The following is a 27,795-nucleotide window of genomic DNA, read 5'->3' as shown; positions in this document are numbered from 1 at the left end:
AGCAGTGCATTGGATCCCCTTGACCTTCTCGGGCCAAAAGCATGTGCATACTGGGCCTACCCTTTAATCCAGCCCTGACTAGGACTTCCTATTTGTTGGAGTTTAAACACGTGGGGACCCAATGCATTACTCTGGCTTGCCTGGAAGAGACCTGTGTCAAGGTTTTAACAACAGAATAAGACTCGGCATACAGTCAGAAATATAGTATATAGCTGGGGCTTAAAAAACCGAGTTTCAAAATGGTTTTAAAAGCGATACCACTGTATACAGAGCCAGCAGGCTGCAGTGAAAAGAAGAAACATTGAGGTATGACATTTCAATTCCTTTGTAGTGCACTGTATAGAACGCGTGCGTTCTTTTTTTGCCTTCCCAAAGAAATCAAACTCTGCATGTGGCAGAAAGATCAGTACAAGATATTACATATGCTCTTCAGCAGGATTTCACGATCCTCTCCAATTGTGTTTTTTATGATTGCCACAATGAATATTCACAGGATACAGAGTACTTGCATGAATTAGAGCCCTGGAATATGCAATCAAAGTGTAAAGAGTTACCAAACACACCTGCCTAAATCAGAATACCTCTTAATGAAGCTAGGAAATAAGGGGCCAATGTGGCTGCTTCTGTTTTAACCGAGCACTCCACAACACCACATTTGTGCAAGAACTCCTAGATTTGGTGGCAGGTAACATTGAGGCCCAAATTCTGTAACCAGCGCCTCTCTAAATTGAATAACAAGCTCGATTAAGCTTTTTAATCAGCACTGATTGAAAGTGCGATTCTGTAACAAGGCGCCTCTAAAAATTTAGGTGACCTTCAAAAAAATAGGCGCTCTGCATGTTAGGTATGGGAGTGGCTACGTGTTAGGCGCCTTCTTACAGAATCACTGCTCTTAAGCGTACGTAAGCGCTCGCATGGGCGGCTAACTTTTAGTCGTGCCTAGAGCTGGCCTATTTAATGGGCGCCTCCAAAATAGGTGCCACTCAGCGTGATTCACTAAACAGCACCCAATTTTACTTGAATCGCACTGAACAGTGCCTAAATCAGCGCCTAACTTTTGGGCGCGTCTTACAGAATTTGCTCTTGAGTTTCCCTAGATTAAGTTACATTATATAGATTTTTCCATTCCACCTTTACCTAATTAGTTCATGGACAGATAACAATAATAAAGAACTGAACCAACTTGTCCGGGAATTACAACAATGAAATAAAGACTTATATTGCAATAATTAAGTGCTGTCTTGGTGGGGACGCAGGCACCCGTCCTCCTCTCTGCCCCCCTTCTCCTTCCCTTCTCCCCCACTACCATACGTGTGTGCCGTTTCCCTTCCCCGTATCTCTAATGTTCCTGGCGCAAGCAGCAACCCCCAACCTGCTATTGTGCCAGTGTGAGTTCTTCCTCTGATGTCACTTCCTGGACCTGTGCCTAGGAAGTGATGTCAGAGAAAGATGATGCTGGCATGACAGCAGGTTGGGGATTGCTGCTTGTGCCAGGAACGTCACATAGGTACAGGGAAGGGAAGCAGTGAGCACATGGCAGAAGGGGGTGGGGAAGGAGCATGTGGAAGTGGGGATGGGGTAGAGAAGAGGGCGGGGGAGGGATGCCACTATCCCAGGCGCCTCTCGCCCTCGCTAAGCTACTGGGTAAGAGCTAGCAGAGTTACTTTCCAACAGACAACAACCACAATTTACTTCATGTTTCCCTCCTACAGTATAAAAGAGATTTCTGATTTCTACAAAAAGTGAACACTACCATAAACCAATTCAAGTTAGTCCCTAAATATAGTCTGAAATGTGCCAAATCTCTATCACAGCTCCTAAGTGATAAATTACCAGAAGAGATTTTTCTGAAACAAAGCACTTTTCTGACAGGATTTTCAAGGCATTTTTTAGCATAAATCATGACTAACCACGTAAAAATTTACAAGACATGCACAGGTGCACTGTTACCTAATTAAATTATAAACCAAAGTTTTTCCTAGCGAAATATCAGCGAGCTCAACATTTCCAAACACAGATACAAGAGGGCATGTTTAAAAATAGTATTTCACTGGGGCATGAGTTAAAATGCTATACATCAATCAAGCGCTAAACTGTTAATATAAGAAATGTCAATTGAATTAATATTATAAAGTAAACAGAGCAAATAGAAGCTCCTAGTTAGATCTCAAAGGCGGCAAAGAAATGTCTCTTAACTTCTCCAGTTCTCATAATCCAAAGACAGAGTGGAGGATAGCAGTGGTTAGAGCAGAGAAACCAGGGTGTGAATCCCACTGATACTCCTTGTGGTCTTGGTTAAGTCACTTTACCCTCCACTGCTTTGATAACAAACTTAGGGGTCTTTATATGGCAGCTTAAAATGGCTTACCACAGGATGCCCTTAGGCAACCTACGGCAACTGTGAAATTGACATGCGCAAAAGCATGCATTAAAAATTGGGTTTTTAAAAATCTGTATGGAGGGAATGTGTTGGGGTGGGAGTGGGGGCTGACATAGGCAGCAGAATGTTGTCTTGTTTGGGGGAGGCCCGTAAGTTCTGCCCTAACCCCAGCAGGATCCTGCAACACAACCTCTCACCAGCTCCTGACTTCCCCATCCACCTCCTCCTGGTGTTGTACTTTTAAATCTTTAGGTAGCTGGTGCGCAGCGTCAAAGAGCACGCCTACCCCCGGAAGTAGAATGAAGGGTTCCGGGACAGGCCTGCTCATTGTCGCTGTGCATCAGCTGCCCAAAGATTAAAAATACAGCCCTGGTAGAAGGTGGGTGAGGGCGTAGAGGCAAAACCAACCGGCAACCGCCGATTTTGGGGGAGGCCATGTCCCCTGTATCCTCCCCCCCGTTCCGACACCTATGGAGTAGATAGACATTTCTGTTCTAATCAATTGGTGTAGCTACATTACCGTGTGCTAACTGATTAGCAATGGATTACCACGTGAGCTCTTACCACCTACAAAATAGGTATCTGTAAGTGCTAACCTTGGGGAAAAAATTTTAATGGTCATGTACATTAAGCTATATGAATTAGAAACTGACTCGGAACATAAATTCATATGAGCTGATTGATTGCGTTATAGCTTACGAGTATAAATAATTATATAAAATTGACCATCTTAGGAAGAACATGCACTAATGGTGGCATTAGCGCATACACTACTAGGGAGATAATGAGTAATATTCTGTGATGAATTACTATAAATACTTTATTATATCACAGCTCTCATTTCACAATTTACAAAACATTGCATTAAAAACAAAATTATCCTTGCATATTCTGATTCAGTGTTCGTAACGCGCTGGAAACACTCTTAGGGCTAGAATATGTTATTAGCCGTATCGTCCCAATACCCCTGCCACAGTCCAAAAAATGGCAGGGAAATATCGCTATAAGAGTCCAGCGGAAAATAAAATCTAGTGCAAAGATGTGCAATTTGTGCAAAAAGCATTTGGTGCAAGTAGTGCAGTAAAGTGCCAAATATCACATTTGTTCAATGCCTGGCATTAGCGCATAGCCATTAACACAACAAAGATAAAATTGGCATTTTACTGCTGCAGGAAAAGTGGCCTTAATGTAATGTAATGTAATGTAATTTATTTCTTATATACCGCTAAACTCCGTTAGGATTCTAAGCGGTTTACAGAAAAATAGACAATAGGGTGCATTAAAATTATAAGTAAAATAGGTACTTAGAAATTCCCTTACTGTCCCGAAGGCTCACAATCTAACTAAAGTACCTTGAAAAATGACAATTAGAAGAGTAATAAAGAAAGAAAATAGAGATAGAGGAGAAAAATAAGAAAATAAACATACTAATAAGATTACAATGATCTAAAGGAATTTGAAAGGTTAAAAAGAGGGGAGATAAGAATAGATGCAGAGAGAGAACCGTTGAAGCAATAGAATGTGCGTGAAAAACCTGTATAAGGGCATGCTTAGGCCACTTTATACCACAGCCTAATAATAGGACCCCATAAGATTGTAAGCTTTCTGGGGACACGGAAATACTTACTGTATCTGAATGTAACTTGCCTTGAACTATCACTAGAAAGATGCGAGCTAAAATAAAAAAGATGGCCACATCCTCTGTCTTGTGCTTATCGTGACATAATCCACCACATAATAAAGAAGAGGAAAAGAGAATGTAGACTTTGCTGCTCTGTTAAAGAGCCACTCTAGTACTCCAGCTGGGTGAAATGCCATTAGATGTGGCCCTCTTATACATATTTGTAATTAACATTTTATTGAAACCAAAAGTTGAAATACAGCAAATCAAGCATGTACACAATACTAAACACGCAATAGTACAAAACAACCAAGAGATGCACTCAATATATCCCATAAACACCCCCATATTCCAACTCCCCATGCACAAACAAGCAGAGTAATCAAGCCCACTCCCCCCACCCCACCCCCACTACCCACTCTGACATAAGTAAGGAGCTCAAAAGGCATCAACATCTAGCAATACGCCAAAGCTCAAACGAGCGCCATTGTCTCTCAGACCTTCCCCATTTATGATGTTTCAGTGCAATCAATTTATATAACAAATGCCAGTCTCTCAATTTATGAACCAGCATGTCACAAGATTTGTGAATGCCAAAATTGCGCCGCCACCACTCGAGCAGCTGCCAAAAGAACAGTAAAACTTGGATTGCAAGCAACTTGGTATGCAAGTGTTTTGCAAGACAAGTAAAACATTTGATTAAATTTTAACTTGATAGACAAGCAAAGTCTTGCAATACAAGTACATACAGTATACACACAACTGAGCCAATGGTTCTTCTCTCTCTGACATTACGGGAGTATAGGGACTGTTCTAAATGAGTGAGGTCTTACAAGTACATATTGTACCATGTTTCCCTGAAAATAAGACCTACCCCGAAAATAAGACCTAGCATAATTTTTGGGGTAGGTCTTAATATAAGCCCTATCCCTGAAAATAAGCCCTAGTTGCTGCCCACCGCCGCACAGCTGAACCCCCGCTGATTCTCCATCCTTCCCTCCCATCCAAACCCTGCCGACCATGAGCCATAAATACCATCCTCCAGAGCAGCATTGGGCCAGCAGAACTCTAAACAGGCTCCTTCTCTGCCTTCTCGCTGGGGCCTTCTGTGTGCATCAGTGATGCGTCAGAGGGAATTCACCAGCGAGAGGCCATGAAGCAGCCTGTTTAGAGTGCTGCTGGCCTGATGCTGCTCTGGAGGAAGGTATTTATGGCTTGCGGTCAGCGAGGTTTGGATGGGAGGGAAGGATGGAGGGTCAGTGGAGATTCAGCGGTTCGGCTGTGTGGTGGGGGCAGCAGTGGGTGCTCAAGGGTTTTGCTGCACAAGGGATGAGAGGGAGGGAAGGAAGGATGGAAGCTGGCCAAGAGTTCTGCTGCACAGGGGGATGGGAGGGATGGAGGGATAGAAAGATGCTGCAGAGGGAAGGCATAAGGGGATGGGTGAGAGGGGAGGAAAGATGTTGCACATGTGGGGGAGAGAAAGGAAAGAGGAATAATTGGGGTGACGGAGAGGAAGGGAGAGATGATCATGTACATGAAAAAAAAATTAGCCCTACCCAAAAATAAGACCTAGTGTGTTTTTTGGGCCCCAAATGAATATAAGACACTGCCTTATTTTCGGGGAAACACGGTATTTTGTATTAAAGTTTTGGGGTTGTGTTTGGGTTTCCATTATTTCTTATGGGGAAATTTGCTTTGATATACGAGTGCTTTGGATTACAAGCATGTTTTCGGAACAAATTATGCTCGTAAACCAAGGTTTTACTGTAATTTGGAAAAAGCCTCTTATACATTTTTAACTGAGCTGAAGTTCTCTACATAAAATAAACACAAATAGAAAGGCAAAACAAAAAAAAAAAGTCACCAAGATGTTCCACAGGAAAATGGAGAAACCAAACAAAAAGCAAAGCCGTGGAACCGATGCTCTTGAGGTCAAAATTTTTAATAAGGTCTTCACAATAAAAACAATGTAATTCAATAAAAGTCTTCACAGATAATACAATTCCTCCCTGCCCCTTCTAGTGCGCTCCTCTCAGCTTAGGCTGAAACTTTCCTAGCTTGCCCTTCCCCTTCTGGCTCTGGAAATTCTCTGCTCCAGCCTAGGCTTCCTGGGAGTTGTAGTTTTCTCCCCCTTTTTCCTTAAAGGGAAATAACATTTCCTCTAAAATCAAACACCTAGGGTTCTGCAGCTCCCCTCCATGATCCCTTTGTGATAGGATGGGATCTGAACTTGTTACAATAGGCATCCATAACCATATTCAACTCCAAAATTTGTATAAAATGCATCACAAGTGGAAAACCGGTTTTAAAAGGCTTCTGTGTTGGAAAGTATATAATGCAAATAATTTGCTTAGATAAAATTTAAAATTATAGTAGTTCCATAAATATTTATACCATGCCTTGCTTTAATTGGTTTTAGTAACATGCATAATATCCCTGTTTCCCACTGTGATAAAAAGGCCAAATAGCTACCATCATCAAATTTAGTAGAACCAAGCAGTCAATAGTTTGCAGAGAAACAAAGCTGATGATTGGAAGCAAGAAGTTAGAAAAAAAAATTGTACCACACTTCCTCATGTGAAAAAAAATGATTAGATAAAATATTTCTTTGCATGAATGTCTTTTTCAGACATACCGGATGGATCTCTGGGTACTGAGGCAGGCTTTATTTTAAGCAAGCTGTCTTACCTTTAGTCTGCGGTCCTGATCCCCACTGCACAGAGAATTTAAAGATACTTTGAATGATTTCCACAAAGGATTTAAGTTATTCATTACAACCTAAGAGAGAGAGAAAGGTAGAGAATAATTAATTTTGTTATGCCTTAACACAAATTCTGTTATTTATTGCAGTACTGACTGGATTCACAGAAAAGTGAGGAAGGGGCACAGGACAGACAGTTTATGGAAGAGGCATAAAAAGAGGGAAGATGCCATATGGAAGGGGGAGAGGGTAGACATCAGATGGAAGGGATAGAGAGGGCAGACAGTGGATGGAAGGGGCAGAGAAAAAGGTCAGGTACTGCATGGAAGAGAGAGGACAGAGTGCTGGATGGAAAGAAGAGAGTAAAGAGAAGATGAGGAAAGCAGAAAAAATATTGTTTTTTGTTGCTTTAGAATAAAGTAGTATTGAAAAGCGTTTATAAACAGAAAATAGAAATAAGATAATCTTTTTGTTGGACTAATTTTAATACATTTTTTGCTAACTTTCAAATACCAAAACCCCCTTCCTCAGGTCAGAACAGGATACCGTGACCTGAGCAAAGAGGTTTTGACCTCTGAAAGCTAATTGAAAAATGGATTAATCCAATAAAATGGTATTTTCCATTTTTAAAAAAAAATTTGTTAATTTGTAAAGTGGGGATTGTTATTTGTCATTTTTTTCAAATTTACATCTGCTTTCTTTATATTTTGCACAGTATTAGGGGACATTGTGTCATTGTTTCTATGGAGTTGCATTGTATACAAAGTCTGGCTTCTTGGTGGTTCAGTTTAACTTTTGTCTACATATTTCTATTTTTAATTTGTGATTACTTATTCCATACTTGGTGAGGGTGTATCTGTGCTCTGTGTTTATAAAAAGGTGCCTATCACATGGCGCTTAGCGGTGCCTAACGCCTAAGTAGGCATTTTTATGGGTGGAATGTGACTTAGGATCCACTAAGCGCGATTCTCCAAAAACTTAAGTGCCTGAAAGGTAGGCCTTTAAAACTTTGGCCTACATTTCAGGCGCCTAAGTTTTGCATAGGTGCCACTAGCCATGATTCTATAAACGGCGCCTACATGTGATTGACACGCAACCAGCATCTATTTTTAGGCACCAGCTGATTTAGGTGTCATTTATGAAATCAGCCCCACAGTTACTGTCGTTAATTGCTTTCTTGCAGTAATCAACAAAGTAATTAGCTACTTATTCACTATCCTAGTAAATGTAGCTAACTACTTTTGAAGAGAAACTAGCACATGACATAGCAGAGGATGTGGTTGGCATGAGTTGGTAAAACCTTCTTGAAATAAGCCTCAAGAGATGAAGTTATGCAGTATTTACATTGGAGTTGTACTTAGGGTTACCAGATGTCCGGGAAAACTTGGACATGTTCTCTTTTTAGAGGACTATCCGGGAACCCAGAGGGATTTCCAAAATTTGGCACTTTATCCGGATTTTGGAACTCCTGAGCTCAGAGGCTGCGTCTGGAAGCCTTTACGCATGTGTGGATGTCATCGTGATGTCATATGCCCGCACACGTGTGTGACATTATTGTGTCAAGGTCTGCAAATGTGTGAAGGCTTCCAAAGCTTGGGGAGGTTCGTGTGAGGGCAGGGCAAGGCGTCCTCTTTTTTTCAAAGAGGAAATCTGGCAACCCTAGTTATACTGTATATAAGATGGATATTGTACCTCTTCACATACCATAAGGCTTTTACCATAAGTATTCTTGTATGTGGTATCGCCTCCAGTTAATTCAAAACACAGCCATTAAAATCATCACTAACACTAAGAAATATGATCATGTCACTCTCCTTTTAAAGAAAACTCATTGGCTACCGATACCACACAGAATAACTTAAGATCTACCACCCAACATCTATTCCACGTGCCCTCATTAAAGATTATTAGCACTCGTTGGGCTACTACTTTCTCAGTAACTGCCACCATGTTCTGGTGGAACTCACTACCAACTAATATTAGGGCAGAGTATAATCTGGACAAATTCAAAGGAGGATTAAAATGATTCCTTTTTAAAGACGCCTTTGAATATTGCAGAAGCACAAACAAAAGGTTGACCCTTGGTACTCCACAGAACCAGAAGTCTGACGAGAACAAAAACACTGTGGAGAAGATGATGTGCAGGATGCAGGTTTTATTGAAAATACAGTCCGATGGTCCACATGAAGAGATACCTAGGACCCAAGTGGATCAAAGGCTAAAACCCATGGATCAAAGGCTAAAAACAATCCTGGGCGAAAACTCTGCCTTTGATCCACGTGTTTTTGCAATAGGACCTTCAGGGGCCTCTGAGGAAGACATTTTTGTCAAAACACAGACCGTGTTGGGTCCATAGTTCCCAATCACTTGGGACCTAGGTATCTCTTCATGTGGACCATTGGACTGTATTTTCAATAAAGCCTGCATCCTGAACATCATCTTCTCCACTGTGTTTTTGTTCTCATCAGCTTTTGAATATTGACCATTTCATCTCAACTTTTGTTTTTTCCTCCTTTCCCTCCTATTCCTCCCTCCTTTTGTTTTTTTCCTTCATTGTCTACTTTACTTAACATATTGTAGTTCTCCCCACTTACCTCTCATTCAATTGTACGTCAATATTATGTCCTGTTTATATTAGTCCTTTGAATTGTGTTCCCTCTTATTATTGTAAAACGCCTAAAATTCCTGATAGGCGTTTAATCAAATTTTAATAAAACTTGGTAAACTTAGTAAAGGAAAAGCAATTAGTTACTCTAAGAATGTAACTGCAATAGTAAATCGATTACTTTCATAAATAATTTAATTGTAACTAATTACTATAAGCTGAGAAAAAACTAATAACTGTAAATAATTACTTTTAAAGAGTAATTAGCACAATACTATGTACACATCTTTAGTTACATGTCTTTCATTCAATCATCTAACATGACAATCCAACTTCAGATCTCGAGGGCTGCAAATAAGCCAGGTTTTCAGGAGATCTCTAATGAATATGCATGAGAAAGATTTGCATGCTCACTACATCCATTGTGTGTGTCTCATGCATATTCATTAGATATCTCCTGAAAATGTAGTCTGCTTGCAGCCCTTGAGGACTTAACTTGGATAAGCCTGCCCTAGAATCACACGGCATTGGTAGGGTCTCGTTTCCCTAATGCTCCAAAATACCAAGTACTGTACCAGAAAGTGATATATTACAGTATGCCTCTGAAAGAAACCAGTGAACAGACTTTTATTGAAGAGATTTTTATACCTCTGTTCTGTGCACAAGCTGCTGGGTACCATCATCATTCATTCGAAAAGTTTCCAGAAATGGATCAGATTTGCTGAAAAAATCCTGCAACAAAATGTAACAAATGATTCACTCCAGTAGTTGGTCTTAATTTACAAGAGTATCCCCCTGTTCTTGTCCTAGTTAAAGATAACATGAATTGCACAAGGTTATGGTAGCAGATGGCTATCTCTAGATACCAGGGTAAATATATATATATATATATATATATATATATATTTTTTTTTTTTTTTTTTTAATAAAGCATTTTTCTTTTAAACCGTAGGAACAAAAACACCAGTGATGTGTTAGTTTCATTGATGGGTTACTTCACTTGAAGCAAAGCTTGATAACTGTTAAGAGGTCCCTTAGACTTTGAAACAGGTTTACAGTACTATATGACAGAATTCTCTCAGTTCTTTGAAATCTCCCCAGTAGAAAGAATTAAAGAGAAAAGCCTGTGATTAATTAAGCACCACAATAATAAACAGTGGTAAAGATGCTTATGGACTACAGAAGGGTGAATGTGGTCCTTTCTCCAGAAGAAGTAGGGAACCAAGGGCCGGTAAGTCAGACTTCTGTGGAAAGTAAATTAATGGAAACACTTTTAAAACAGAGAATAGTGATGTTTCTGGAATCCAGTGTCTTACAAGACCCAAGGCAACATAGATTTACTAGAGGCAGGTCTTGTCAAACAAATCTATCAATTTCTTTGACTTGATGACCAGAGAATTGGATCAAGGGAGTGCGCTAGATGTGGTGTATTTAGATTTTAGCAAAGCCTTTGACGGTGTTCCACACAGGCATCTAACATATAATAAATTGAGTGCCCTCAGGATGGGCCACAAAGTGACAGACTGGGTCAGGAACTGGTTTAGTGGAAGATGACAGAGGGTAGTGGTCAATGGAGATCTCGCTGAGGAAAGGGATGTTACCAGTAATGTGCTTCAAGGTTCATCGAGTTGGGCCTATTCTTTTTAGCAAATTATATAAGTGATATTGCTGAAGAGCTGTCAGGTAAGATTTGCCTCTTTGCAGATGATACCAAAATCTGAAATAGAGTAGACACACTGATGGTGTGAATAACATGATAAAGGACTCAGCAAAGCTTAAAGAATGGTCTGAAATTTGACAGCAAATATTTAATGCTAAGAAATGCAAGATCTTGCATTTGGGCTGCAAAACTCCAAGGGAGCGGTACAGTTTAGGAGGTGAAGAACTTTTGTGCACGAAAGAGGAGTGGGACTTGGGTGTGATTATATGTGATGATCTAAAGGTGGCCAAACAGGTTGAAAAGGCAATGGAAAAGCTAGAAAGATGATATGGTGCATAGGGAGTGAGGTATGGCCAGTAGGAAAAAGAAAATACTGATGCTCCTATATAAGACTCTGGTGAAACCTCATTTAGAATATTGTGTACAATTCTGGAGACTGCACTTTCAGAAAGATATAAACAGAATGGAGTCAGTCCTGAGGAAGGCTACTAAAATGGTGCGTGGTCTTTGTCATAAGGTGTATGGGGGGACAGTCTTAAAGATCTCAATATATATACTTTAGAGGAAAGATGGGAGAGGGGAGATATGATAGAGCCGTTTAAATACCTACTTGGCGTAAATGCGCTTGAGTAGAGTCTCTTTCTTTTGAAAGGAAGCTCCGGAATGAGAGGGCATAGGATGAAGAGGTGATAGGCTCAAGAGCAGTGGCGTACCTAGGGTATGTGGCACCCGGGGCCCATCATTTTTTGACACCCCCCCCCCCCTCATGGAAAAATTTTTTTTTTTTTTTTTTTTGCAATAACCATGAAATGGAATAAATGGTCAGAATAGAAACAGGCAGTGAAAATTTTCTTTTATTGAACCTCATTTATGTAACCATTATTCCAAACATAACATAACATAAATTATGTCGGAATTGTCATGACATCAGAAGTACATATGGAGTAGTTGCAGGTGATGCTTGGGACAGTTCTGATTATGTTAGTTTGGTTTTATGTGTTTTTTGAATAGAAGGGTTTTTATTTCTTTTTTTAAGGTTTTGTAGTTTGTGGTCGAGGTCAATAGGTTGTAGAGTTGGGGGTCAAGTGTTGCAGCTCGAATGGCTAGGAGGTTGTCGAACAGTTTTTTTCTTTTGACGTTTTTGGTTGGAGGGTGTGTGAATGGTGCGTGAGTTCTCCTATGTCTGTTTGAAGTGGATTGAATTATTTAGCTGAAGAAATTAGTTACTCCACACACATTAATTCTCTTCCATTTTTGTTCCCATTATAAAAAAACACTGATAAGTTCCCAGGAAAAAAATACATTAAAATAAGAAGTGAAAACAAAGGCCCCTACAGATGAGAACATAACATAAGAATAGCCTAACTGGGTCACACCAATGGTCCATCATGCCCAGTAGCCCATTCTCATGGTAGCCAATAGTGCTGCCCGATTCAGAGAAAAATATTTCATTCGATTCGATTCACCCTGTTGAATCGATTTTTCGATTAGATTCACTGTTAATGACACCGCTTTTTAAGTTTAAACAAAGTATAACAATAAATTTCACAACAACAATAAATTTCACAAAGTACTTAAAAAAAAAAATCACATTTTTCCATTAAAGCAGTTCTGGAGACATTTGCTTGAACAGTCTTTTTTCCCAGTCCATAAGCAAGCAATATGAAAAAGATTTACTTAATTATCTACTCAAACATTTTTGCTATTTACTTTCATTGTACCTAGACTATTATTCAGTAGAAAAAATTTAGTTTGTTCAATCAAGCAGAACATTCACTCATAGAAGTCCAATGTCCACACAGGATTTGATTGAACAAACCATATTTTTTCTACTGAATAATAGTTTAGGTATACTGAATAGCAAAAATGTTAAAGCCACACAGAAAAGCAGTAAAAGTCAATAGGTTCTCCAAGTGGGAACAACCTGATGTCTCAGCACTTGAGGAAAAGACCACGTAATAATGTTTATAAGATAAATCATATAAATGATTATACTGAAGCAGGGTGTCCTCAGCGTGAGAGGTAAGCGAGAGGAGAGAATTCTCCAGTGCTTTACACAATAAGGCTCCTCTGCCTGCAGTGCACACCATCATAGGACACCTCAGGTGTGCTCAAATTAATCAATGTGATAAATTAAACAGTGATAAACAATTGGTCAATCACAAGAGTGCAAGATCAAACAGGTTGTTCCCACTCAGAGAACCTATTGACTTTACTGCTTTTCTGTGTGAGTAGATAATTAAGCAAATTTCTGATAGCCTACAGAACTGATTCTCACCTTCCATCCCCAGCCCACAAGACTTACCAGACCCCCCCTGCCGATGCATTTACTTACTGCCTGAACTGGATATTAAATCGTGGGGAAGAGAGGAGAAATGCGGGGAAAGAGCCAGCCAAAACTAGTATTTGTTGCTGCTGAGTGCACCAATCCAGGGCAAGCAGACGCTTCCCCCATGTCTTAATAACAGACAATGGACTTTTCCTCCAGGAATTTGTCCAAACCTTTCTTAAAACCAGCTACGCTATCTACTTTTAACATAACTTCTGGCCACTTCATTTTTAAGCTTAGATCTTTCCTTCCAAACAGAGACCTTGCTAGATGTCAAATACAGCACAAGGTAACTTCACATGGACTTAACTGTGCAGGAAATGAATCTCCTCATACACCCACCATATAGTGCAAAAATGTGCAAAGGTCTGTTTTTTTCTTTCGATCACTACATAGCCTAATGCCACACAAGCAGCGCTGTTACAAACATATTCTGAAGGTCAATGCTAAGGTTGACAAAGTTTCCTTCCTTGGACCAGAAGGAGATACTGACAAACCACTGGAAGAGATTCTAAAACAACTACCCAGAAATAACACCCAAAGACCCACTCAGTGTGTGAACCAGTTGAGTGGAGTGGACTAACTGGGGGTGGAAATGGGCCCAGAGTTTGCTCAGCAGAATTTCCCAGACTACCTCTTCCTCTCAACACACTGACATGCTACCACCACCACCAACACTAGGAACACCTCACCGAGTATGCCAGCAATGCTTATAAACTTTATAAAACACATTATTATATTTTCTTATAAAGCATATATTTTAACTGAACTCAGCCTTGCCATTCACAAAAATAGAAAAGTTCCCATTTCAAGCTGTCTCATGTACACTTTTCAAATCTAACATATTGTAATCACAAAACAGAAAATAAAATTATTTTTTCTACCTTTTGTTCTCTGATCAATATTCAAATCTTGTTGGTCCCAGGCTCTTGTTGTCTTGCTTGCCAGGGTCTCCTTTCTCCGTGCTAACCATCCGTCTGCCATCTCTGTTCTCCCCTTCCGTTTCCCTTCCCTCTCCCGGAGATCTGGCATCTTTCCTTTTTTTTGTCTCCATCCACAGATTCACCTTTTCTCAACTCCCCACCACCCCAGGATCCACCATCTCTCCCTTTCTGTTCCCAACTATCCTCCTATCCAGTATCTCTATCCCCCCTCCACACCATCCCCTGTTTCCAAGTTCTCTCCCTTTCTGTTCCTTCCCTCCCTAAATCCCATTATGCACCATCTCTCTCCCACTCCTCTGTTTTTAGACCCATTATTTCTAACCCCCAAAGTCTGGCATATGCACGTATCTTTGAACCCCCCCTTCCCTCTCTCCCTCTGTGTACTTTTACACCAGGACCCCCCTCCCCCGAAGGTCTGTCCCCCCTCAGAAGGGCTACACCCCACCCCTGAAGACCTGCACCCCCCGAAGGACTTTACCTCCCACCCGAAGGTCTGTCCCCCTCTGAACGCCTAAACCCCACCCCTGAAGGCCTGCTTGTCCCCCCTTGAAGGCCTATCCCCCCTTAAAGGTCTGCCTGTCCCACCCCCTTGTAGGCCTGTCCCCCCTTAAAGGTCTGCCTGTCCCACCCCCTTGTAGGCCTGTCCCCCCCTTGAAGGCCTGACCCCCCCTTGAAGGCCTGCCTGCTTGTCCCCCCTTGAAGGCCTGTCCCCCCCTTGAAGGTTGGCACCCCCCCAAAGGCCTGCACCCCCTTGAAGGCCTGTCCCACCCCCTTGTAGGCCTGTCCCCCCCTTGAAGGCCTGCCTGCTTGTCCCCCCTTGAAGGCCTGTCCCCCCCTTGAAGGCCTGCACCCCCCCTTGAAGGTTGGCACCCCCCCAAAGGCCTGCACCCCCTTGAAGGCCTGTCCCACCCCCTTGTAGGCCTGTCCCCCCCTTGAAGGCCTGCACCCCCTTGAAGGTCTGCACCCCCCCCCCGAAGGCCTGCACCCCCCCGAAGGCCTGTCCCCCCACTTGAAGGCCTGCCTGCCTGTCCCCCCCTTGAAGGCCTGCACCCCCTTGAAGGTCGGCACCCCCCCTGAAGGCATGCACCCCCCCTGAAGGCCTGTCCCCCCTTGAAGGCCTGTCCCCCCCCCTTGTAGGCCTGCACCCCCTTGTAGGCCTGTCCCCCCCCCCTTGTAGGCCTGTCCCCCCCTTGAAGGCCTGCCTGCCTGTCCCCCCCTCGAAGGCCTGCACCCCCTTGAAGGTCTGCACCCCCCCCCCGAAGACCTGCACCCCCCCTTGAAGGCCTGCCTGCCTGCCTGTCACCCCCCTCCCCCTTGAAAGTCTGCCTGCCCGCCCGCCCGCCCCACCCTGAAGGCCTGATGCCCCGACCCACCCCGAAGGACCATTCGCCCCCCTGGCCTCCCCGCACTACCTATGAAGCAGCCGCAGCAGGATCGCGACGTCAGCTATCTTTGCGCTGCTTAGGAGCTGCTTCCTGCGCCGGGCTACCTTAAGCTACTGCCCCCCCCACGCCCGAAGGACCGCTCGCCCCACTGACCTTCCAGCACACCTATGAAGCAGCCCGCAGCAGGATCGCGACGTCAGCAATCCCTCAGCTGCTTGGGCGCTGCTTCCTGCGCCGCGGTCCCGCCCCCTCCTCTGACGTCAGAGGAGGGACGGGACCGCGGCGCAGGAAGCAGCGCCCAAGCAGCTGAGGGATTGCTGACGTCGCGATCCTGCTGCGGGCTGCTTCATAGGTGTGCTGGAAGGTCAGTGGGGCGAGCGGTCCTTCGGGCGTGGGGGGGGACTGAGCGGCAAGGCCGGGAACACCCCCTCAGGGCTGGTACCCGGGGCGGCCCGCCCCCCCCTAGGTACGCCACTGCTCAAGAGTAATCTAAGGAAATACATTTTTACAGAAAGGGCGGTAGATGCATGGAATAGTCTCCCAGTAGAAGTGGTGGAGATAAAGACTGTGGTTGAATTCAAGAAAGTGTGGGACAGACATGTGGGAACTCTTAGGGAGAGGAGAAGATAGTGGATGCTGCGGATGGGCAGATTGGATGATCCATTTAGCCTTTATCTGCCATCATGTTTCTATGATGTAATGGCAGGAACATGAATTTCACAGCATGGTGTGTCATTACTCTAAAAGGATCTTTGAATAAATGGCTTCTCCCTTTAGCTTATCTGGATAAAATCTCTAATTATAGACCAGTGGCCTCTATTCTATTATCAGTGAAAATAATGGAGGGATTAGTAATGAAACAGTTATTGAAGTATTTAGAAACTGTAAATATCCTCCACAAAACTCATTGAGGCTTTAGAAGAGGGTTTAGTAGATTCTGTATTGGATGGTTTGATGTCATAAATTAGATTGTATATTAGTCTTAATAAAGGGGGCAATTCTATATATTGGTGCTTCAGTCTAGGTGCCCAAATACCATGTGTTTAGTGCCAATTTAGAGCTCACTATTATCCTTTACTAGTTGACGTTCACACCAAATGGAATAACTTCTTTGCCTTTTCTAAATTGGTCTTTATTTTGGACATAAAACAACTTCCTGCTGCTTTCTACCAGAATGTCTCAAGCCCTCTATTTCTTCATGTGGAATGCCATCCTAAACTCCCTATCATATGTGGAAAGCTAAATTGTTACCCAATGACACTTGCTGGCACTACAATTCAGCTTCTGGTACATTACAACATATGATTTTTGGATGTTCCAAAATCCACCCTTTTTGGATTAAAATTTGGGAAACTACTCCTACTGCAAACCATCAAAGACAGGCTTGTGCGGTTAAGGCAGAGTTTGCAGGAATGGGGCAGGAACAAGGACAGAACTCATGGAGAAGGGACTGGAATATTGAGATCTTGTGGGGGCGGGGACAAATTTGTCCTTGTGTCATTCTCTTGAATGTGCTCTGCCAAAGCTCTCACATGTTTACATTCCTTTGGACACATGCACTATAGAGATTAGGTCAGTATTTACAGAATAGAGCTTGGATGGAATATTGGCACATACAGTTACATATATAATGCCATTTTTCTAAAGATTTAGGCATACAATCAGTGTGTTAATAATAGCACCAGTGTCATACAATTATCTCCATCATGGGTACGAAAAGCACATGAAAATCAGTAAAGTTTTATTGAAAAGGAAGACTAATTGACTGCTTTCCTGGGATCATGCATACCCCTGCTGAAAATGTTTTCCATGTTGTATTAGCTTATTTTAAAAGAGTTTAAATAAAACATAATAAAAAACAACAACACACCTTTATTTTCATCTTAATTAAAGGTTCAATATTTCTTTATTTCTTGTATAGCACATCAGCCTTATCTCTCATGAATGTTGAAAAGCAGTTGCTGATTCAGTAGGTGTGACAGCTTCATTTAGTTATGGTAAATGAACTAATTATGAATGCTGTATTCCCCTTGGGATGTCACACCTTGGCATCAAACGGCTCACCCTAGTACTTTTGGTATGCAGATTCTATATGTTAATTGGGTCTGTTATAATCAGTGCAACATGAAAACTAGGCTAAGTAATGCACAGATTGCTCGGAAAGACTTTACCGCCTGACTGTGGGACAGGAAAGTACACTGTGGCCCTGCAGGAGCATGCCACCCAAGAATATTGCTATGGTGCAGACCAGTTTTCTGTTTGACTTTTCCCTCCACCTGTGAACGGAAAAGGACTCATACCCGATACTTATAATAAATTGTGTTTTCTTATACCTGCACCTGTTGTGTGGCTCTAGTTTGCCCTGGCTCCAGGCCTGCCCTCATTCGCATTACCCTGGACAGATAAACCATTTGAGAATTCAAAGCAAACGTATACGCATACGAGGGTGGTTTGAAATGTTTGGTTTAAAAAGCAAGTTAAACAATGCAGTCTCCATTGAGGGCTCTACACTTAGTCCAGTGAGTTTCAGTTTTTTCGTATTAGGAAAAATAGCTCATGAAAAAACCTGGAAACTCGCTGGGCTAAGTGTAGAGTGTATGTTGTTTAACTTACTTTTTACCAAACTTTTCAAACCGCCCTCATACTTCCATTTTGAAAATAATGCCTTTCCGGCTATGTGTTATATTTGCACCTGATTTTTAGATGTATAAAAATTTCTGCACTTACATGCTTACTGCAAAATTTTCTAAGGAACAAGTATTTGTGCAAAGCCTACCCTAACCCTGAATGGAAATGGATTGTCATAAAATCGCTCACCCAATAGATGAATAACCCCCCCCCCCTCTTTTTATGAAGCCGCATTAGGGTTTATCGCCAGCTGCAGCGGTAAAAGCTACATTGCTCATGAGCGTCAGAGCTTTTACTGCTGTGGCTGGCAATAAAAAACCCTAATGCAGCTTCATAAAAAGGGGGGGGGGATAAATTTATAATAAGTTATTTTTCTATGGAAATCACTGCTTTTCCTAAGGAAATTCCATTGACAATTATCTTTTTATTTATAAACATTTGATATTTATAATCCAAGGGGCTCATAATCGAGAGAAAAATGTCCAAAAACTGGCCTAAGCCGGCACTTGGGACGAAAATTTCCCAAATACGCCCAAGTGCCGATAATAAAAACGGGGTTTGGACGTATTTCTAAATGACCTAGGCCTTCATAATGCCGTTGAATGACCAAAGCTAAACGGGGCGTTTTGGGAGGAATGTCGAGGGTGGGAGTTGGGCGGGATGTGGGATGGCTTAGACTTAGTCGTACATCATGTATAACCAAAAGTTATACAGGCTGGGATCGATAGAACTTGGACGTTGTGACTTATACCATGTAAAACCCACCTAAACTCACAAGATAAGCACTGCAAACATATAAATCAGACCCCCACACACTACCCCAGTGATCACCCCCATAAAAATATTAATCACACCTTTAAAATTCAGCCTCCAGACCATCATCACCTGGCCGCCTGGCATAGGAAAGCCTAGTCGTCCAGAACAGAGGCGGCTCAAGTTGTCTTCAGGGTGTGTTAGGGACCCATAGAGAGGAGGACCCATGCCCATAAGCCCCTGTAATCACTGCATTGATACTTAAACATGTGCACTCCCCTATACACCCCCAAAACCCTTTTTTACTGGCATATAAGTGGCTCCTGCAGCCATAAGGGCTATTAGGGTGGTAGATAAGTGGGTTTGGGGATTCTGGAGGTAGTTTGGGGGGCTCACCATGACCTATAAGGAAGCTGTAGTGAGAAGAAGACATGACACCCTTTTTGTGAAGTTCACAGCAGTGCCCTGTAAGGTACCCCACTATTTAGGTGTCATGTCTGGGTGTTCAGTCCATCACTTTGCAGACCCCTCCCACGTCCAACAGGGCTTGTTCTAGGCGTTTTTGACTTGGACGAAAAGTTGGATGAAAATGTGGTATAAAGATGGATGCTTTAGTGACTTGGATGATCAGATCGGCAGGATGTATAGTTAGACGATTTTCGAAAGAAAAAAAATATTGGACAACTTGTGACTTAGAAGAAAACGGACTTAGACGTCCCTTTCGATTATGCCCCTCCACTTCTATAAATGGTGCTCAAAACTGCAAGTGAAAATTTGGGAAAGTATCCAATTTCTGTGCCCAATTTAATTAAATAAACAGCTAGCAGGCAGCAATAATTGGGAGCTAATAATCAGTTACCGATATTAATTGGCATCAATTAAACTTTACACGCATATTTTTAGGCTGGTCCAAAAAGGGCGCATGATCATGAGAGGGCTGTGGGCGGATCGGGAGCATTTCTGTAATTTTTGCATGCTGCTATGGAATAAGGGGAATCGGCACCTAATTTAGGCACTAGGAATTACACCAGGGTTTAGTTGGTGTAAATCTTTGCACCTAAAGTTAGGCATGGATCCTGACACAAAGTCCTAGTCTATGAATGGCACCTAACTCAATGTCGTTTATAGAATAGTGCTTAGCACGGTTTTTAGTCTGTGCTGATTTTTCAATATTATTTATAGAACTGAGGCCTATGTGTGTGTGTGTATGGGGGGGGGGGGGATATACTACATCCCAGAGGGGGAAGGGAAGGAGACCAGTGAGGGGCAAGAGGTATTTGGCATGGTATTGGAAGCTGAAGGAGGTAGAGGGTGTGGAGACAGAAGGGTTTCAGATGACAGACTTGGATAGACAGAAATAGCAACCAGGCTCACAGATTCTCCCTCTCATACAGTCAGTACTAATGCAGTCACAGGGACAGTTAGGGCCTGTTTTACAAAGCTGCACTAGCGGCTGCCACATGGCAACAGCCCCGAAGCCCTTTAAATCTCTATGGGCTTCGGGGCCGTTACCGCGCTGCAGCCGCTAGCATGGCTTTGTAAAACAGGCTCTTAGTATTTATACACTGTCTAAAGCCTAAGTGGCTTACATTCAAGTACTCAGGTATTTCTCCCCATCTGTCATGGTGGGCTCACAATCTAACTAATGTACCTAGGGCAATGAAGCACTAAGTGACATGCTCAGGGTCACAAGGAGCAGTGCTGGGCTTGAACTTGCAACCTGTGGTGGACTTTATTCATGATATAAAAGCGGTCTAATTCCTGCCATTCGCCTGCCATTGGATGCATGTTGGCGAGCTATCAGGAATAAGGGATATATGTTGTCAACACACTACCACCTTTGATATTCCCCCATACTACCCCGGCCCATACCACCACTAGCCTTATACGTTTTTTGGCTTAAACATTTTGTCCTGCCCTTTTCTAAAATACTGACTTATATGTTTTGGCCACAGAAAATGTGTAAGTGCCAGGATCGAGAGGTTTCAAGTGCAACTAGTGCACGCAAAATGGCCACCAAGATATGGATAAGATTTAGTAAATGGTGCCCAAATTTGGACACCCCAAAAATCTGAATTAAGCTCTATATTGTAAGTTGTGAACTGTTTATAATATGAGGGCAAATCAAAAATCAAAGGCAATTGTTAAATTGCACAATAACCAGAACAGTGTTAGTGAAATTCAACACATGTACTCGTACATTGCCTGTTGGATAGTACGTCCACGCACAGTACAGTGCTCAGCCTTTAGTCATGTGGCAGCCTGAAATCAGAAACATGGATGCTCCATTGCAAGATTACACCATGGAAGAACAACATGCAGTAGTGTGCTTTCTTTGGGTAGAGGGAGTGAAACCTATGGAAATTCACTACTGGATATTGACTCGGTATGGATAAAGCACCATGAATCAACGAAAGGTTTATGAGTAGGTAGAAAGGTTTAAATTGGGAAGAACAGCTGTAATCAACAAAGGTCGTTCTGGTCGCCCATCAACATCGCGCAACATCAACAGGGTAGATGCCTTGATTAGAGAAGACCGACAGATAACGGCGTCTCAATTGGCTGCATAGTTGGATATCAGCTATGGATCTGCATTTGCTAAAATGCATGATGTCACACCCACGCTCCTGTAAGGCGCAGCGAGCCCACGGGGACGTGACCAAAACCTCAGATCCAGCGTGTCCCCTACTACCAAGGGATCCTTCAGGTCTTAATTCAGGCAGAGTATTTGCCTCATGAGCATGCAAGGTAAAGAGTCTAAGACAGAAATGGCAAAACAACATAGCTTTATTTCAGCCACTGGTAAAATAAAACAAAATACAGGCTTCAGCCTTGCAGTTCAGAATAAACATATTTCATGGAATTATAACAAAAAGAAAAGGTTCCAACAACACTCTCAGGATGTTCAAGTTTGGTCAGCACTTAATTGAGTACAGTCCTCTGCTTCTGGACTTTAACAAGGTAAGTAACAGTCCTCTTCACCAGAGCAGTTATACTTTGGCTTTACCGGCTTGACACACACAGTTCTTACAAAAACAAAGGTCAGCAGTACTTAGTTTCTTCATGAACAGAAAAACAAACTTACAACAGACTGTGCAGTGCAGCAAGTAGATCTTTCACATGGTTTTACTGAGCTATACTATGCATGAGAGGGAAGGCAACGTAATTACTCAGCTTCATATCAATCCAGGAAACTATACACACATATGCTGGTAACCCACACGTCACTGCTGTAAATGAAGCCTCCAAGTTTAGCTTTCAAAGTGAGATCCTAACTTACTTCAAAGAAGGATTATAGTTTAGCTGGTAGCTCAGAGATATAAGCAGCAAACCCAACTGTTATGCTCACTGTACTTCCATGGCTATGGGATCGGTCTCAGTTCCTACCTGGATTTCCTGCACCTCCATGGCTTCTTCTTCTGGCTGCTCCCAAGGATTCCAAGTAGGAGACAACTCCTCTGCCTCTACCATATGCCAGTCTGTATTATCAGACTCCTCCGGGTGGAGTGAGAGTGAATGACTCTCCCCAGGTTTCCTCTCTCCTGTTTGCCTCCCTCCCCTTCCTGTTCTGAGGAGCCATGTTTTATCCTGTGTAGAGCCACTCTCCCTCTGAATAGGTGAAGGAAGGGTTTTCCACACCAGTCTACTCCCTATTATTACAGGCAGGCTTTTTCTAGTCCTAATTCTTCTAGGCACATGTTGCTCAAAAGGTATCAAACTTCTGACAGTGGCAGGGACAAGTTTGCACTGGGTACATCTTTCCGGCCTAACCTTTTCCTGCCCTGCCTCTTCTGACTCCACGTCATTGTCTGAGCAGTAGTCAGCTAGATCTATTAATTGGCTGGCCACCTGGTCAGCTCTCCTACACCTAGGCTCAGTGTGTTTTCTCCTGATCCTTGGGGCAAAACCCAGGACGGATTCAGGTTTGTTATGGGCAAAACCTGAAACAGCCTTGGGTTTGTCACAATGACGACTTGGGATACAGGAAAGTCTGTACACGATGTATTCCCAAAAGGCTTACTGATCTGCACAAGCAACAGTGTGTGGAGGTTGCGACCCAGTTCCTGGGTATGAAGAAGATCTGAGTATTCTGGAGAGAATTGTCACCGATGAGAGGACATGGGTGCATTACTGCAACCCGGAGAGCAAACATCAAAGCATGATGAAGTAAATGAAACAGTGCTCACCTGGCTTCGGGAGCAGCCAAAAAACATTTTCTCCGCAGGAATGCAGAAGCTAGTTGAACGATATAACAAATGCGTCATCTTGCATAGGGACTAAGTGTAAAGTAATATGTTCAATTGCTCACAATTACTTCTACTGAAGCTGTTAAATGTGTTTTGCCTTTAATTTTTGATTTACCTTCGTATAAGACTTAGAGACAATTTATTTATTTTTAGTATTTATATGCCATTTATAGCCTAAGTGGTTTACATCCAGGTACTCAAGCATTTTTTTCCTATCTGTCCAAGTGGGCTCACACTCTACCAGGGGCAATGGGGGATTAAGTGACTTAACACTCCAAACACCTAGGGGATATACTCACTTGTTCCCTACTCAAAAGGAATTAAATTTCAATTTAATTTTATACTATAATTTTCATTCAGCTCAAAGGGACCATAAGGAAGGGAAGAAAGAGCCTTTTGAGCACGGAGTCATGTGCCGATAGTAGTCTCATTGACCTGACACAGCATAGTGAAACGCTGACAGGCCATCGTCGGCTTTTGGGCTTAGCAGACTTGCCACTTTTGAATAACAGTGTGGAATAAAGAAGATTTCTTGAATTGCAAGGCAGAGAGATAAGTGTTGTAGCTTAAAACTTTTGTGCACATTTTATACTAACCGACCGCTGTTCTAACATACTAGCGGGAAGTGATTTTAGGGTCACTCCTGAGTTCCGCAGTTATGCCCCTCCAATCTTATGGTAGTTTGGATTGTAGGGTTTGGCTCCGAGGAGTTTTTAACATAAAACATATTTAAAGAATTATAAAATAATTATTAATTTAAAAATATTTAGTAAAAATTATAAAATCAACTAATTGTTTAAAAAATACTAACAGAGAATCATTGGGAGGAGGAGGTTTTTGAGCCAATGAGGTAGCTCACATATATAGCCTGCTTGAAAACTAATAAGCAGTGGCAGGCTGGAGTCTGAGGCTCTTTCCTCCCTTCCTTATGGTACCGTTTGAGCTGAATGGAAATTATAGGTTAAAATTAAATTGAAATTTAATTCCTTTTGAGTAGGGTCAAGCAAGTATATCCCCTAGGTGTTTGGAGTTTTGAATAATTAGTTTCCTTGGGGTTGTGTGATTGTGGAGTGTTTCACTTGGTAATTTGGATTAAGTGACTTACCCAGGGTCACAATGAGCAAAGTGGTATTTAAACCCACAACCTCAGGGTGCTGAGGTTGTAGCTCACTGTGCCACACACTCATTTCCATGCCAAACTTTGGGTGCAAGTATGTGTACCAACTAAAATTCGGTGTGAATTCTGGCATGTATTCCCAGTATTCCATAATACCGCATTCGTCTAATGCCTGGCAACTAAAATTCAATGCAAAGAAATGCAGAGTAATGCATTTTGGGATTAATAATCAGAAGGAGCCGTATATGCTGAGAGGTGAGAAGCTGATATGCATGGACGGGGAGCGGGACCTTGGGGTGATAGTGTCCTAAGATCTAAAGGCAAAAAAACAGTGTGACAAGGCGGTGGCTGCTGCCAGAAGGATTCTGGGCTGTATAAAGAGAGGCATAGCCAGTAGAAGGAAGAAGGTGTTGATGCCCCTGTACAGGTCGTTGGTGAGACCGTATCTGGCAAAAGACGTAAGAAGACTTGAAGCGGTCCAGAGGAGGGCGACGAAAATGATAGGAGGCTTGCACCAGAAGACATATGAGGAGAGACTGGAAGCCCTGAATATGTATACCCTAGAGGAAAGGAGGGACAGGGGAGATATGATTCAGACGTTCAAATACTTGAAGGGTATTAACATAGAATAAAATCTTTTCCAGAGAAAGGAAAATGGTAAAACCAGAGGACATAATTTAAAGTTGAGGGGTGGTAAATTCAAGAGCAATGTTAGGAAATTCTACTTTACGGAGAGGGTGGTGGATGCCTGGAATGCGCTCCCGAGAGAAGTGGTGGAGAGGAAAACGGTGACTGAGTTCAAAGAAGGATGGGATGAACACAGAGGATCTAGAATCAGAAAATAATTTTAAATATTGAACTAAGGCCAGTACTGGGCAGATTTGCACGGTCTGTGTCTGTATATGGCCATTTGGTGGAGGATGGGCTGGGGAAGGCTTCAATGGCTGGGAGGGTTTAGATGGGCTGGAGTAGGTTTTAACGGAGATTTCGGCAATTGGAACCCAAGCACAGTACCGGGTAGAGCTTTGGATTCTTGCCCAGAAATAGCTAAGAAGAAAAAATTTAAAAAATTTAAATTGAATCAGGTTGGGCAGATTGGATGGACCATTCGGGCATTTATCTGCCGTCATCTACTATGTCACTATGAACACCCCTGACCTGCTCATGACCCTCCCATGGCCATGCTCTTTTTGAATTGCATGCCAAAAAAAAAAAAAAAAATGCACGTAGATTGTTACAGAATAGCACTTAGCAAGATGTATGTACAAATCCCAATTGTTGCCAATTACCTCCAGTATTTGATTGTTAGCACTCAATTATAAGAACCAATTGGCTTCTTAGCCAATTTCATTTTGCAAACATCGCAGGATCATGCAATAATGTGTGCACTATTTATAGAATCGGGGGATATATGTCGGTCTGCCTCATTAGTCTATTAAGTGTATGTAGAGCAAGGCCCTTAGAATTTTTTCCCATGCAACAAATATGTATTTGTATTTTTGTTGCTATTCTATTCATGCCATCTGAGATTCTGTTTCGGGTTTTCTGTTTGTATTACTTGTTCATGGTCACTAAAATAGAAGTTGGCTAAAACTTCTTGAACTGATGGGGTGGGAAGCGAGAACAGCTTATCATTTTCGCAGAAGTTGAGATTTTGTACAAGTTTGGATGCCGTACTTGAATATCTTGGCTCCAAGAAGCCATAGTCAAGTCTTGTATAGACTATAATTGTATTTACACCTACCTGGAGACATTGTACCTTGATACCTAATTTGTGTTGGGAAGGGATAGGGGAGGGGGGTGAAGATTCTGGAGGGGGAACAGAAATGTTTGTAACATGAGGGAGCTATGAGTAAAGTCCCCCATTGATCACAGAATAATTTGGAAAAGTATTGAATTATGTCATGTCTGTATAAGTTGTGTTTGCTTTTAATAAAAAAGAGTTTTACATAAAATGATATTGCATTACACCAACTCTCATAAAAAAAAAACACTGGCTACCATTACAATATTGTATCAAATAATTTACAGAACAGTGCATTGGTATTTAACATAGGTACTGAGGAGGTACCAGCACGCTCATTGAGATCAGATACGGCAATGAGATTGAATTGAAAGCTTATTTATTTGGACATGCATTCTTTTTGAGCAGGGGTAGGGAACTCCGGTCCTCGAGAGCCGTATTCCAGTCGGGTTTTCAGGATTTCCCTAATAAATATGCATGAGATCTATTTGCATGCACTGCTTTCAATGCATATTCATTGGGGAAATCCTGAAAACCTGACTGGAATACGGCTCTCGAGGACCGAAGTTCCCTACCCCTGTTAGAGTGAAATGTTCTGAGAGACTTTTGTACTTAGATAGTTGAAAGAGAGAGTGACGATGTGCAGATTGCTGATGTAGTTTTGTCATTGTTATGAAGATCAAGAATCATATTTTATGCTTGTTTTATTGTAATCCGCTTAGGCCTTAAGCAGAATAAAAATGTTTAAAATAAATAAATAAAAATTTTAAATCCTCCCCATGATTCACAAAGTCCTCTACTCTGGTCTCCTCAGTTTTTTCTCTTTGTTCATTGAACAGAGAGAAAACCATAGTTTTGTTAATAAGATTATCTAATCACATTTGAAAACCAAATAAATCCATACTATTTTACCCCCATATAAAATCGTTTTCAAGAGCATCCTTTCTAACTTGGCTATCTGTACATCTACCAAGGAAGCCAACAGGAAGAGGAAGGCAATTTTCAGGTAAACCTCTAGCTAAATAGATTGTAAAAGCTTAATGGGACTTATTTTCCTCTACTTGCTGTAAATTTTCAAACTACAAAAACCCAGTTCTGGTTAGTGCAACAGTTCCACTCTCTATGACGTGCAGCTTTTCTGCTAAGACAGAAGTATGAAAGTTTCACATTCAGCAAGGACTGTATGACAGCTGCGCAATGCGGCTTCTTAATTCACCTAATGGAGACAGATAGTTATCCACCACAAAATCAAGAGAAAATGACATCTAATTTCATCCCTTATGTATTGTAAGTACACCTGCCTTGTATATATATATTCATTACTTATTTGATGGCCAGGATTGTATGTTTCAGGCATTTTAAAAGTACATAATCTTTTCTTTTGAAATGAGGAATAAAGTAATGGGTTACTGTGTTAGTCCTCTTTCTGCATTTATTAGGAACTGGGCTAACAATAAAAATTGTTAAAAAAAAATGTTCCAGAAAGCATAATGGCTACAGTTCTAGTGCATCAAAATCTGCAAAGAAAATCTAGAATACCAGCTATGAAAAATGGAATAAAAAATACAAAAGAAACCATATATATTTCACAACTAAAAAGTCAAAATATCATTTATTTACAATATCTGTAGTCCGTATATTAAAATATCTATGCAGCTTACAATAGAACATCCATAATCAA

At 41.9% G+C, this 27,795-nt stretch overlaps 1 protein-coding gene across 6 annotated transcripts in view; it reads right to left on the bottom strand.

Annotated features, from left to right (window-relative positions):
• CPNE4 (copine 4) overlaps positions 1 to 27,795 on the bottom strand; it is an 879,187-nt gene that overhangs the window by 282,011 nt on the left and 569,381 nt on the right. For all 6 annotated transcript variants that reach the window (XM_033930001.1, XM_033929997.1, XM_033929998.1 and 3 more), the window contains 2 exons: positions 9,956 to 10,039; positions 6,690 to 6,779 (listed from right to left, as the gene is read on the bottom strand). In XM_033930001.1, coding sequence (XP_033785892.1) covers positions 6,690 to 6,779; positions 9,956 to 10,039 — 174 coding nt within the window. The remainder of the gene's footprint in view (positions 1 to 6,689; positions 6,780 to 9,955; positions 10,040 to 27,795) is intronic.

Source organism: Geotrypetes seraphini, chromosome 2, assembly GCF_902459505.1.
Source record: "Geotrypetes seraphini chromosome 2, aGeoSer1.1, whole genome shotgun sequence".
Lineage (NCBI taxonomy): Eukaryota > Metazoa > Chordata > Amphibia > Gymnophiona > Dermophiidae > Geotrypetes > Geotrypetes seraphini.
The sequence above is the reverse complement of the archived record's forward strand: the minus strand, read 5'-3'. Positions and strand labels throughout refer to the sequence as shown.